This window comes from Agrilus planipennis, unplaced genomic scaffold, assembly GCF_000699045.2.
Source record: "Agrilus planipennis isolate EAB-ADULT unplaced genomic scaffold, Apla_2.0 scaffold13, whole genome shotgun sequence".
In the NCBI taxonomy this organism is placed as follows: domain Eukaryota; kingdom Metazoa; phylum Arthropoda; class Insecta; order Coleoptera; family Buprestidae; genus Agrilus; species Agrilus planipennis.
This window is the reverse complement of record NW_020439040.1, coordinates 1,408,655-1,423,841: the sequence shown is the minus strand read 5'-3', so window position 1 is coordinate 1,423,841 and position 15,187 is coordinate 1,408,655. Positions and strand designations below refer to the sequence as shown.

Here is a 15,187-nt window from a genome sequence, read left to right as displayed (position 1 = left end):
GGTTAATTTAGAAATTCGAAAAAGGTTGTTAAAGGTGTATGTTTGGAGCACGGCGTTGTACGGGTGCGAAACATGGACAGTGGGAGCGGCGGAAAAGAAAAGGTTAGAAGCCTTCGAAATGTGGTGTTACAGGCGAATGATGAGGATACCGTGGATAGAGAAGGTTAGAAATGAAGAGGTATTAGAAAGAGTAAGAGAACAGAGGACTCTACGGAAGTCAATAAGAAATAGGCGAGATATGTTGGTAGGACAGTTTCTCAAGCATGGCCTAGTCAGAGATATATTAGACACAGAAACGGAAGTTAGGAGGGGTAGAGGTAGACCTAGATTAGATTACTGTTCGCAAATAGTTAAGGATGTGGGCTGTTCTAGTTTTAGGGAAATGGGAAGATTTGCTTAGGAGGTGCGTATCCAACCAGTCTTAGGACTGACGACTTTATGATGATGATGATTTTGACTTATGTTATGGGCTTTAAAAGTAGTAGAACGATTTTTAAAAACATTTTGGTTTTAATAAAGTACAAAACTAATGCAGAGTTCTTAGGTTTCGTTAGCATAGTAGCTTCTTCAAGTGGAAGAATGATTACACTTAGAACTAAATACAATAAATTGTAATCAAATACCTAATTTAAAATAATTAATTAAAAAGGCTTTAAAAACCTCATAGTTAACCTAACCTAACCGAACGTATCTGGTGTTACGATACTGAACTAGTATGCCGGTACTTGTTGTCTTCCTTATTTGACGCTTAGCTTATAACCTGGGCTTTAATAGTTAATTACGTGAGTCTTTAGAAGTCCTTCACTTCCGGTGAATAATTTTTATTGAATCGAACTAGAGATTATCGTCTTTTGTGTCCTACCGGTTGATTTGTTAACGACAACGTTTTTCTCCTATATCAAAAGAAACGAAAATGAATAGGACCTTTTATTGTCAGATTTCCCAAGCAATCTCATTGACCTACTTTAGGTCACGGTAAATCCGACAAATTTAATTTCTTCCTAGATTCCAACGATGACAGTTTGGAATTTTTGGCATTATTGAATTTGACGAAGTCAATTTTTATTTTGATTTAAAAGCTTTCCATTAGAAACAATTGATTGTAAAGGAAGGCTTGATTGAAGAATCAATTATTCGGATGTCTGAACGGGATCGGTAATATAGATTTATGATGTTTGAAATGGATGAATTGAGGTATCCTTTCTTTGTTGCCGAATACATTAATAAGAAATTAATCAAGATACATAATACAGTAAATTTATCAATACAAAATGGAACTTGGTTGAACATCACTCAGTTTTTGAATGAAAGAATTGACACTTACACTGAAAATAAAATTCGAAATGAAAATGATAAATTGCTTTATAGGAGAGATAGGCGATAAACGTCTTAAAATATTGTGTCTTGAAAAGGATAAATAGAAATACAGTTTCAAGTATAGTATATAACTGTGATAAATCTAGAGAATATTTTAAATAAATTTGAGTCCATCGTTGATAGACACAATGAGTAAATAAATTAATGAAAATGCAGCATGTCTACCATCATGAGAGCGGCCGATTAAGCGATATCCAAAACGTTATGTTCATTATTATTAGTACATCACAACATCGAACAGTCCGGAGACCGATTTGATACACATCTTCATCCCATTTTATCCCACATCCCAAGTTATAATGTAATATATGTCTCCTTCTGCCTCTTCGTCTATCCTGAATTATACGACTTCATGGATATTGAAAATCGACAGCTTCGTCTAGTTTTTTGCATTAGCTTTAACCCTACTGTCGCGAACCCCTGCGACCTTATACATCATCTGCCACTGACTGTTAGGTATTTGTTATTTTAATTCGAAAACCAATGTAGCAAAGATAGTCGTTTCACAAATTATACCGTGCGATAATTATACCAAGCACTTTCAGAATCTGTATTGGATTGTTAAAACAAACTCTTTGATGTGTGGGTAGTACTTGTATGTGGCTGTAGAGGTGTTTCAAACCGGATGTTGTACAGATGAGATCGTTGGATGCAGGGTAAATGAAGTAGCTCGCTTTGAAAAAATTTTTTCTAAGTTTATAACACAACGTTGTTATTTAAGGATTGTAAATTTTTCTTTATTAATGATTATGCATCCAAGTGAAAAAAATCTGTTGAATTTACCTTACGGTTTACATAATTTTTAAAGGTAAACACATTTCCGGTACAAATGTGCATAATTTGAATTTTGACTTATGACTAATTAAGCTGCCATCGTCTAAATATTTTTTTTCATATGTTACTAAATGGTCCAAGAATCCTTGAGTGTAAATGTCGAAGTTTCCTTCACATTTCAAAAAAAAAAGAAGTCCTAGTAGTACGCATAATGGTCTCCGGAATTGTTGAGATTTATAAAAAGGAAACAAAAAAACCCGTTGAAATTTGTATTTATTTTTGTACGCATAATAAAGCAGTTCCGTTTGTCTGCCAGTTTGGGTTTCTAATGGAGTAGAAAAAGAAATGTACACTCGCAGCAAAAACCATGGAAACCATAAACGTAATTTTCGGTTCGTACGAAAATTTCTTTTCAAGTGGAATTTAGTTTGGATTAGGTTAGGTTAAAGGATTAATCGCATTCGTGTTTTAAACTAGCGGTAGAAGCGGTTTCCGGTGATTGAATTTAATATGTTAAAATCAATAACTATTCTATTGAAAATTTTCTAGACCATGGAAAATCCTAATTGAAACCACTATGTACGGGAAAGAAAAAACAAGTTAGAAGATACTTCACATTTTATTATAGTACTAGCGACCCGCCCCAGCTTCGCACGGGTGCACTGCTGATAGTAAATATATTTTTGTTTTGTTTAGATTATTATCGAGGAGGGGAAATCTTAAAAAGATACCCCCTGAACATACTAAATATACTACAGAATGTCTTTATATACAACATTCACAGTTTTTTTGTCATTAGACAATACAAACCGGCCTCCCGGCCGGTACCGCCGCAACCGCTATGTCCCTGCATTTTAAATCTGTAATATCTTCGAAAATATTCATTTAAATTACATGCTGTAAAGGGCCATATTGATCTATATTAAATGCACAATGTATTTAAGGTACTTAATTGGATAAGAATTAATGCTGTATTGCCTACAATCGCTTCGTAAATAAGTCATTATTTCTCATAAAAAGTAAAGGATAAAAATGGTTATTGTGGGTTATCCCTAAGAGATAGACATATACCATCCCGGACTTTTTTGTAGACCCTTTTAAGATGTACAATATTGTAGTACATTATTTTGATCTATCTCGTAGGGTTCAGCCAGCGTTTGCAATGTAAGCGCAAAAAATGTGTTTATTTACGACATCACATTAGAAACCTCTAAAATTATCAGTGTTTCCCTACTATATTATGCATGTATTATACATATAAACCTTCCTCTTGAATCACTCTATCTATTAAAAAAAACCGCATCAAAATCCGTTGCGTAGTTTTAATGATTTAAGCATACATAGGGACAGACAGCGGGAAAGCTACTTTGTTTTATACTATGTAGTGATATAGTAGTATAGAAAATAGAAAGTGAGAGTGCCCATTGTTTTTCATTTAATAATAAATTTGAAAAATTTGGATAAAAATTAAGAATGAATTTTCACATTATTAACCACTAGGAAATTTATAGTGTTTCTCTGTAAATTTATCTAATTTACATTGCTTCGTCTCCACAAGCATTTTAAAATTTTTCGGATTCGATATATTCGTAAAGCTTCCTTCACGCTTCTTTGAACGCCAATTTATCAATAACAGTTCCAAGTACGAATTGAAAAGTGGGATATTAGTTTCAGTGGAAATGCTTAAATTAAATTATGCGAAAGTATTTCCTTTTTTCTTTGATGTGATCAATCTCTCTTGAGTATGCGTGAGTGTACTTCGGATGAAAGAGGAATTGGGTGTAATTCAGTTTAAGGAAGCGTTGTAAAAATTTATTTTAAATACAAACTTTGGATGGCAAAAAGGGCAAAATAAGAAATAACGTGTGTTACTGTATATAAGCATTAATTTGATCTTTCGCTTCCGTTTTTCGTATCAACTAATACCTGATACGTGTTTTTGAAAAGGCTTCTTTTCAGACAAGTACAAAGTGCATTGATCAATTAATTAATTAATTACATTGTCTTGAGATTCGTTTTTCACCGCAAAACACAAAGAGAATGTTTTCTCTCCTACCAGTTCCACACCGAAAAGGAAAACCCATTCATGTAGTCTACGTAACGTAATGTGTTTCTTTCTTAAATTTGAAGTGACATATCTCTCGTCTCGGTAATAATTTTCATTTCGCTTACTTGACATTTTCCATTCTTTTTTAATGTTTTTGTTGTTCGGAGTTTGTTTTCCCAGCGTTTTCTTCATTTCTAAGGGCGACCTCACGAATTTGTAAACAACTGGGTAGTGGTCTCGCGATGCCGTTGTGCTGATTTATTTTACAAAACGAAATACCTTACGAACGAGGCAAAGAACAAAAGTCCCCGGCGTTAAACAAGGGTGTTTTTATAACAGAGTTGAAGAAACACGGCGAGTACGAAAGGAAAATGTTGTGAATACAAGTTGACAGCGTTATTATTCCCGATAGTATAAACCGGTGACGAATCGTACTTTCACAAATAGGCGTAGAGTTGCAAGAAACCGCGAAAGATTACGCTTAGAATTGAGTACATATTCTCAAGAATATCCCTCAGAGTATGTGTCAGGGAATATGTCGAACAATTGGAACAATATACCTACTGATCATCATTATTATCATCAACATCGTTCATGTTTCGCACCCGTACAGCGCCGCGCTCTAAACATATACCTTTCACAATCTTTTTCGAATTTCTAAATTAATCGTTCGCGAGCATAGTAGTGACTTCTTTTTATTGATGACGACTCGACCCTGCACTATCCTCTGCTTATTATCCCTACTGCTCCTTTCGTTCTGACACCTAAAATCAGTCACTTCTTGAATCTTTCGTCTCCTGTCTTTATATTCGCTCTCTCCCTAATTTTTCTTCCCTTCCATACCAGTATTTTTGTTTTGCTTTTATTTATTTTCATATACAATACTGTTTTGTCAATACCGCTTCCGTTTTATTTAAAGCAATCTCTAACTCCTCTTTCTAGATGCTAATTTTTGCACCTGTATATCCATCCCTACAGTTGTATAGTACAACTTGTAGTGTCTTTAATGATGTTGATCGCTCTTCCTAATATTTACTTCTCTACTTTGCTGCTCCAGCTCTATAACTGCCTATTGCTCTTTATACAAACTAAGTATCACTCTTCTGTCTCTGTAATTCATCCCTACATTTTTAAGTATATTTAACATCTTGTCCATTTAACATTGTCAAAAGTATTTTCTAAATCTACAAATCCTATGTACGCGTTCTTTTTCTGTCGTATTCTCTATTGTTATCTGTAATGCCAGAATGGCCTCCCGCTTGGATCTCTTCCCTATTCGGGGACAAATTTACGGCTTACGCCACCATTGTCCGTAGGCATTTATTAGGTATTTAATTAAGGTCATTAGAAAATTTTTTAAACAGGAATCATTTTAAACGCCAAGTACCTACATTAATTTTATATGCAGTTGTTTTTTCGGATTTGAAAAATTCCGGACGTCGAAATTTTTCAGTCGACTGCTTAAATATGAAAATGTTAATGTGAATAAAATGATAAAAGGATGCCAACCGTCTTATTCTAAGTTCAGATGCCTATTTTGAAAGTCAATGATAATTGATTTTGTGAATTCTCCGCTGAAAGAGATACGCTTGAAGAAATACAAAAGTGTTTGACCGACGAGTTACATAGTTAGGAACCTAAAATTGATTTTATTTAAACTAAAATCGTAAAATCCATTACTTATTGTAAACGGTTAAATGGTACAAATATGTGTGTTTTCTTGGTGATTTAAATTGTCACCAACTAAGACAGTAACTTGAAATATAGTTTAAATCAATAAATGATTTTATAGTTATAGGGCTTCCAGTCGTGCACACAGCTTTTAGACAGTTATTTTACCTTCTTGATCTAAAGGTTTTTCTAATAATCGATTTGATACTGCTCCAGATTTTCCACTTTTCGAGGTGTTCCAATGTTCGTTATTTCTAATGGTATTGAGGGAATAAAAAGCAAACGTACTACTACGAAAAAGTAACAATGATTGCTATTTTTTTATTTGTTTAATTGATTTAGTTAGGTAACGTATTTAGAAGGTTTTACTGATAGAACTTAAACAAAAAATAATTCCAAATACGTATGTAGGCGTGTACGTATGAACTTTTGTAAAGGAATATTCACAACAACACAATATGTGTGCGTTCTTTTTCGTAATTTATTTTCTTTCATGATTGTACAGTAAGTTGGGGTATATATGGTTAACAAGATGGGTCTTTGAAATGATGCAGAGAATTTCGCTGTTGGTCGATTTTCTTTCGCAGTTTTGAGTACCTAGATCGTGCAAAGCCAGAGGTGAAAATAGAACATGAAAGAAAATACGCAAAGTAAATATAAAGGAATAATTTATTTAGAACTGGCTTTGGTTTCTGAGAAGTTTGTGGATTATTATATATATGTTCACAAATCTGTCACTTCCTTTTGTTATCGGGTTCTCCTGTTTTCGAAGAATGGCTTTTCTATTTTCATTTTTTATCATCTTAATCAAATAATTCACGTTTTTACGAAATTGTGTTTTATTGTTTGGAATAATATCAAAAGGAACAACTCTGAGGTAATTTAGGTATAAGGAATAGATGAAAATTCACAAGAAAATAGAATTAGTGTCGCTGATGCAATCAGATTTTTACGTAATAAACAATTTCATTATATTATATATATATTATAGTGGTTTCCTCCACTACCGCCTTAAAAGAAAACGAAACAAAAAACTCACCTCCAAAACATACGTAAGGATCCTGAGCACATAGCTGGGCAAGTTGAAGCACAAGCAAATCGTTGAGACAAAAAGCAGCATCTTGGTGACCTTGTTCTGGGTCGATTGGCTGGATGTAAGCCTGTTGTTTCTCACAAATGTCCCGGGACGCCGTCCGCGTGCTCTACCGTTTCCGGCCACGCCACCCGATTGCACTGTGACCCCGTGGGTGGTCATGGTCCTTCGTACCCGCGCTAATTGCCAGATCGTCCTGCTGATGCAACCGTTCAGCACGACGATCGTGGTCACCGGCAGTACAAAGGTCAACACGGTGTCGACGTAATTGTACACGCCTGCTGCGAATTGCCACTTGTTATCAATCATGCAGATGACTCTGCCCGTTTCGGGCACCAGGACCGGCTTCGCGAACACCAGGTAAGGAGAATAAATCATCATCGATGCAACTACCATGATTCCGATCATCAATTTTGCTCGGGACGTGGTGCACACCGATTGACGAAGAAGAGGGTAGCGGACGGCGACGAAACGTTCCACGGTGAACGCGGCCACCAGCCAAATACTGAGAAAACTGGTAAATGTGGTCAGATATACGATGGTCTGACAGATGATGTCCTTGTTGAAGATATCCACACGCACAAAGGACAACCAGACTACCAGAAGGGACAACAGGAATGCAGAATCGCTTATGGCCAAGGCGGATAGGTAATAGGACGAGGACAGTTTTTTTAATTTGGTTTTAAAAAAGACGTAGACGGACAGGGCATTTCCGATTGTTCCGAGGAAAATCAGGATGGGAGTGTAGTAGAATTCGAAGATTTCGATTTCGTGTAATTCGTTGGAAAGAGTCGGGTCATTGGGATGGTTACTGTCATTCATGGGGGGAACAGGTTCCAAATCTCTTTCAGAACTTGAATCAGAGAAATTGTAATAGATCATGGTCTAGAATTTCGAATGATGGTTTTGGTTAAGTCTTAAGGATCTGCCATGATAGCGTCAGTCGATTGTTTTACTTTTGGTTTCGAGACCTGCAAATAATAATCGTATGTAAACCATTTAAAAATAGCTTGCTGTTAAGGATTAGTGACGCCTTAAAATACTGTTCGTATAAAGGACTCTCTGTTTGTCTGTGTTGATTGTAGTTTTTAGAGATAAAGCAATCAAAATTCAAATATAACAAGAAGTTGGGATTTTAAGGAATTACAAATAAATACAGATTGACATAATTTTGATGCCATTTACGTGTGATATAAGCAAATAAAATCAGATAATTATCTATAGCAATATTGGTACACTTAAAAAAGAAATTGTTTTCTTCGTACTTAAGAATAGAATTAATAACAGAGAATTTCTAATCAGAGTAATTACACTGAAATAAATTCGTTTTCTCATAAATGCAATTTAATAATTCGTTTCTTAGGTTTAAATTAAATTATGCAAACTTGTCACGTTTAAATAATACGCCGTGAGATCTATTTACATATTGTACCTAAAGGAAATTTAATAATATGTTATTATGGACCTGCCTTGTTCAAAATTACTTTGGTCGGCCTCTATTGTTATTGTTTCTCTTTACGTGTATTCTCATATGTAAATAATTTAGTTGAAAAGGACCATTGTTCAAGAATTTACATCTTCAGAAAAAGTCGATTCAGTTGACTGATTCGTATTATGTGAATTAATTTTTATGAGTAATGAGTGCTTTATATTAATTACTGTGGTTGCTTTTCTTTATAATGAATTTATGATTGCAAGATTGCAGCCTATTTGACACATTTCTGATTTAATCACTTACGTTACACAAAATGGCAAATACTTTGGAAATTTAAATGAATTATTATTTTTTCCTATCAGTCACATCTATTTGCACATTCATTGAATATTCATGTCCGGAAAAAAAGATAATAAAAAAATGGCGTTATTAATATATCAAGACAGATTCTCGCCACATAATTTTTTTATGTAGGTTTTAATTTTATGTTGTGTAGACTGTAATTTCAAAATTCTTTTTTTACCGATTGCATCAGTTTAATATCTAATAAAAAAAAAGGAACTTTATAAAATATTTCATTGGCAAAAAGTTCTATTTCGAAGTAGTACCTACCAGTTTAATGGAAAGTTTTGAAAAATGGTGTCGGTTTAACAGAAAAAGTTATTTATTAAAATTGCAATGCATTATGCGGTGTACACATAAAACTTACATTATATTTTTGCGAAAAGTTTGCAATAATTTTTGCTTCCTCTCACTCAAACCACCAACTTTCTCTTGTTCAATTATGATTTTGATTGTAGTTTGTTTTTTTTTTACATAATTACATTAATAGCGTTTGTTTTCCAACCGGAAAAGTTAGTTACGTCATAGCCGTGTCTCTTTCTTTTTTTTTTCTTTCGTTAATGATGTGCTTAATAATTACACGGCAGTTACCGTGATATGTATCGTTTGCCCGAACGAACTGGCGGCTACCAAAACACTGACTAAAGGCGTCTTTTCCGCCTAAGGCCCAACGGTGATGCAGAGACGATAGCAGGGCGTCGGGACGCTCCACGGCGATAAGCATTCCGGCTGCCACCTGTAGCGCGATGCGATGCGTGGTTTTCTCGCAATATTCTCGTATTTTTATTTAAACAAGTCTTTTCTATACATATTATATGTATAACCAATTTATTTTTCATAGTAATGCACTATATACAATTATATATATACTTCAACAATCGCTTATTTATTTAGCTATTTATTCGACTGTCTTCCGTGTACGATACGCGACCGCAGCGCTACAAAAAGCTGCCACCGTATCGACGGCTTCCTGCGGCGTTATCTACTTACTGTATTATTTACGGTGAAATTCTCTTATAATGACAGTCCGTTTTTCGTTTAAAGAAATACATGTTTCAGTCTTTTTAGGATGATTCTAGATTATATGACAAATCCCAATCGCTTAAAAAGTACCATACTATTCGGTAAGGCAACAGTATGTTACCCTTTGGATTTTCTCGGACCCTTGACCTACGGAACACCTACTGCTATTGATTATCGTTCTAGCTTAAAAAAAATTCCTTAAAGTCGTAGGTAGCGTTTATTTATGAAGAAATAGACGTTCATATTTTGTAGGCTTTTTCACAAGCCAATACTTTATAAACTATCCCACTCGTTTTCGTACGCTTGATGCATAAATTTACATTCACTTTGATCTGAATAGGTAGGTACTTTTTGTGGTAAACCATTTTGGAATAGAGGAGAGCGTGGCTTTGATATTTAGTTTATACGTAGACTATCACTTTTTACAAACTTAATTAGTTTTCATCTCATTTTTATGATACTATTGGTGACCGACATTGAAAAACTTATATGTATATAGTTATTATATGGAAACTTTCAAAAGGTTCTTGTGAGATAATATAGTTTCCAAACATGGCCTCGCACAATTTTCAAAATGTTGACCAATTTATAATGGTTAACTGATCGTGAAAAAATGCCAAAACAAAATTTCTTGCTTACAACATTAGAGACATCATTTGCTCGTCAACGTGGAACTAGCAAATAAAATTTAAGAAATTCAATTTAAATCCATTTGCCTTAAGGTAATCGCACTGAAATTGTTTCTGAAAGCCCGCTGTCCGTTTGACCTTTCTCGGAGACCTCTCAGCATGCAAGTAACTTAAAGAGGTATTTGAAAATCTCCATTTTGCCTATCACAATCTAATAAATTGATATTTTATCCCCCATATACGTAAACTGTCCAAACGTCTGATTTAACGGATATCCTTAGGATTATAAGGTTACGAAATTATTAAGATATGTTATACGAGACGAAATTTGCAGAATCCTTAGCTCATTATGGGAAAACCGGGTAAAAGAATAAATAATTCAAAATTTTTATTTTGCAACGTTTCGTTGACTTGGTCTGTCAACCCCTTTTCAGGCAACTTGTTTCCTTCCTAGAAAATACTACAATTCCATTTTTTTCCTATAAAATACTAGAAAACAAGAAAATTAAGTAAATGGTTGGTGTATTTGAAAGTACAGGCAAGGAGCAGTCCGGCCCTGGCAAGATCACGTAGGGTAATGCGACACTGCAACGGCGCATTCAATGAGCTGCTGCCTACCACCATTCACGATGTATTTCTGTTATTTTTTGTACTCATGTACTGTTTGTTATTTATTAGATTATAATAAGTGTGATTGGCGATGTTTAGGTTTACAGCCAGCCGAGAGTAGTTGACAGTCGAAGTAGGTCAATGTGTCAGTCTCATAGGTCAGTGCAAAATAGTGCATACTATCAGCGTTGGATAAAGAAGTTGTTTATTGTTGTTGTCGAAATGGGCGTCGAAAGATTATTATATGTAGTAGCGTAGTAGTCATCCAATTTCTCTGTACGTTGCCAATTCACGTCCAGGGCCGGCTTCGGATTGCAACTTTATCAAGATTTCCTACAAATGTTTTTGTCCCTTACGCTGCTTTACTCTGCATCTAGTTAATTCCCTCCAAAGTTTGCGAATTATTTCATAAACACTCCGTATATCGCAGTAAAATAAAGTGGGCGAATTGGCACTAAAAATAGATAGAAATTTGAATATCGGAGAAACGGGAAATCACCTATTTCATCGCACATTTCGACAACTGAAATTGACCTCACTAACGACGACACTTTCTACGATCCCAATCGTATTATATATACGTTGCTGAGGGAATGAAATGTAAAGCGAGGAGGAAGAAGAATCGAGAGACAGATAATAGGCGGGAGAGAGCAAAAATTAAATTCATTAAACTTTGTCACCATTTCGGAATCGAGTGCTCGTTTTGCGCCGATATTTTGTACACAGCCAGTTATGTAGAAGGTAAAAGTACTTACCGAACTCTCTAGTAAATTAATTTATCAAAATTGAAGATGGTTCGATGTCGCCCACAGCAATACGTAACTAAAGCAATTTAAAGTTTGTGAAGTTGTCACTCCGGCAGTTACAACTTGTGTTACAGTAATAAAGGTTAACTGGTTGAGAACTTTTGCTCTAAATATTTTTACAAAATCTTTTGCAAAACTTGGTCGCTGCGGTGACCCAAGGAATAAGACGAATGGTTTAGAGGTGGTCGCTTTTTTTTGCTAATTTTCGTCATCAGCGCCTTGCACGAGGCATAATTAGTTTACTAATTAAATGTTCAAATTTTTGATCCTTTGACTCAGGGCGTCATAAACCAAAAATTGGATGAATACTGCCGAATTTTTCCACTTAAAATTATTAAATTAAACTAGAAGTTGGCATTAAATAATTAAATTTAACTTTCGATGAAAATGTTCTTAGTTAACTTGTGAATTCTAGCGGAGTGTAATTCAGGTCGGCATCAGAGCAAGAGTTATTCTACAATAAGACTTGACACCACCAGACAAAGTTGTGTTTGAGTAAAAGTAGGGAGGATTTTGTACTCCAAATATTTACATTATATGAGCAAGAAATGTGAAATTTAGTTTTTTATGTTATTAAAATAATCCGGGATAAGAATTAGCGGACAATTAGTTCTGATTTATTCACTATTGATAAATTTTTAATTACAAAATTGTTTTAATAAAACTGTTGTAATTATTATCAGTTAATTGATTGAAACCTGCTCTTTGGTAAAAGTATTCTATAAAGAATTTAAGCATGTAGATGATCATCATCATCATAAGGTCATCAGTCCTAAGACTGGTTGGACACGTACCTCCACTCTTTCCTATCCTGAGCTAAACTTCGCATTTCCCTAAAACTAGAACAGCCCACATCCTTAACTATTTGCGAACAGTAATCTAATCTAGGTCTACCTCTACCCCTCCTAACTCCTGTTTCTGCCTCTAATATGTCTCTGACTAGACCTTCATGCCTGAGAAGGTGTCCTACCAACCTATCTCGCCTATTTTTTATTGACTTCCATAGAGTCCTCTGTTCTCCTATTCTTTCCAATACCTCTTCATTTCTAACCTTTTCTACCCACGATATCCTCATCATCCGCCTATAACACCACATTTCGAACGCTTCTAACCTTTTCTTTTCCGCCGCTCCCACTGTCCATGTTTCGCACCCGTACAACGCCGTGCTCCAAACATACACCTTTAACAACCTTTTTCGAATTTCTAAATTAACCGTTCGCGAGCATAGAAGTGACTTCTTTTTATTAAAGGCGACACGACCCTGCGCTATCCTCTGCTTTATATCCCTACTACTCCTTCCATCCTCACTTATCTGACTTCCTAGGTATCTAAAATCAGCCACTTCTTCTAATTTTTCGTCTCCTATCTTTATATTCGCTCTTTCCCTACTTTTTCTTCCCTTGCATACCAGTATTTTAGTTTTACTTTTATTTATTTTCATACAGTACTGATCTGTCAGTACCGCTTCCATTTTATTTAAAGCTATCTCTAGGTCCTCCTTGCTAGATGCTAATACTGCTATATCATCTGCAAATCTAAGCATACTAATCTTTTGCCCTTGCACATCTATCCCTACAGTTGTACTGTCTTTAATGATGTTGATGGCGTCTTCGATGTATAGATTAAAAAGTAGCGGTGACAGTGTGCATCCCTGCCTGACTCCCTTCCTAATATTTACTTCTCTACGTTGCATCCCCAGCTCTATAACTGCCTGTTGCTCTTTATACAAACTAAGTATCACTCTTCTATCTTTGTAATTCATCCCTACATTTTTAAGTATATTTAACATCTTGTCCCATTTAACATTGTCAAAAGCTTTCTCTAAATCTACAAATCCTATGTACGCACTCTTTCCTTTTTCTATCGTTTTCTCTATTGCTATCCGTAAAGCTAGAATGGCCTCCCGCGTTCCTCTATTTCTTCTAAACCCAAATTGATCTTCCCCTAATGTAGATGATATTCAAGCAATAATAATTTTCGTCACTTTTAGTTAAATTGAAACAAATATTACTTAATTATATTACAATTCACTGACACAATATAAGGTTTACTAACTTTATTGGTAAAGTTTGTATTCGATAGGTACAAAACTTTGTCAAAGTTTCTGTTGTGTACAACTGTATGCAACATTAATATCAAGTTTGTATATATATATTACGTTTTAATAGAAATCAGAAAATTGAAATTTCATTTAAATAGCAACTTTTATAATGTGCCAGATTTCATAGTAAACATACACAAATATGAACAGTTGGTCCTCTTAAAGCATATTAGGTATACATATGTACCTAGTAAAAGCAAAATATGTTTATCAATATGCAAAATGTACTATCCATTTAACTTATCGTTTTTTTATATTTGTTTAATTAAGGAATCTCAATTGTTACACTTTTTTATTAGTTTTACTATATCATATTAATTTATGAAATTAATTTAACGATAAAGAGGAATATTTTATACTTACTCAATTTTCGAAATATTAATTGATTCTTCTTTTTATCACAATTCATTTTAAGATTTTTTAGATTACATCCATACTTTTAATCTGAATTGATCTTCTTATGTTATATGTGTATACAAAAAACTATTTTAAGAAAAATCAACATAATAATTGCTAAAATTAAAATAAAGCAAATGACTATTTGAATGTAATATTCCGTATGACAGCGAAAACTGCTTCAAAATCCATCCATTTTTTTTTGAGTTTTATGACCCGTGCTTGTGTTGTAATTTAAAAATATATTGTGCTAATTTCTTTGTCTATAGAGTTCCTAGATGGTATTATTTTTAGTAAATTGAGTACATAAACGTTTTCTTAAAAACATCCTCGTTAATTACTTACCTATCTGGTAAAGAAGGTATTAAACAGAATTAAACAAAGGAGTGACGAAAACGGAGCTTTTTCCTTCATTAACCTAAATTAATGGATACGTAAGCGATTCAAAAGCAACTTTTTTTACGTAATTGAGTTTAGAATTCGAAAAAAAGTTTTGATTAATTGTACAGGTAATATATTATCTTCAAGTATCTAGAACTTACGTACCCGAGTTTTCTAATTAATCAACTATGAATATGCATTAATTTTTTGTTGTGATATTAAATCCAAGAAGTATTTAAATACTCATTGCATTTCCTTACACAGATAGATGTGGTTAGAAGGTCTATATATCTAAAAATATAGTTACTTAATAAATAAACTCAAATTAATTTCCACAAATATATTAATAAAAACTTTACAATTGTTTCGCCCCCTCAGAGCTTCTTCAGAGGTATTAGTTGTAGTACTTTAAGTAATACTTCTGAAGTAGCCTCAAGGAGGCGAAACAATTATAACGTTTTTATTAATATATTTGTGGAAATTAATTTGTGTTTATTTATTAA

The 15,187-nt window shown here is 34.1% G+C and overlaps 1 protein-coding gene across 2 annotated transcripts in view; it reads right to left on the bottom strand.

The window, feature by feature from the left end:
* Nucleotides 1–9,357, bottom strand: part of LOC108744228 (somatostatin receptor type 4-like) — a 30,003-nt gene extending 20,646 nt beyond the window's left edge. For both annotated transcript variants that reach the window (XM_018479884.1, XM_018479883.1), the window contains exons 1-2: nucleotides 9,107–9,357; nucleotides 6,909–7,933 (exon numbers count right to left, since the gene is read on the bottom strand). In XM_018479884.1, coding sequence (XP_018335386.1) covers nucleotides 6,909–7,844 — 936 coding nt within the window. In that variant the 5' untranslated portion in view covers nucleotides 7,845–7,933; nucleotides 9,107–9,357. The remainder of the gene's footprint in view (nucleotides 1–6,908; nucleotides 7,934–9,106) is intronic.
* Nucleotides 9,358–15,187: the final 5,830 nt, after the last annotated feature.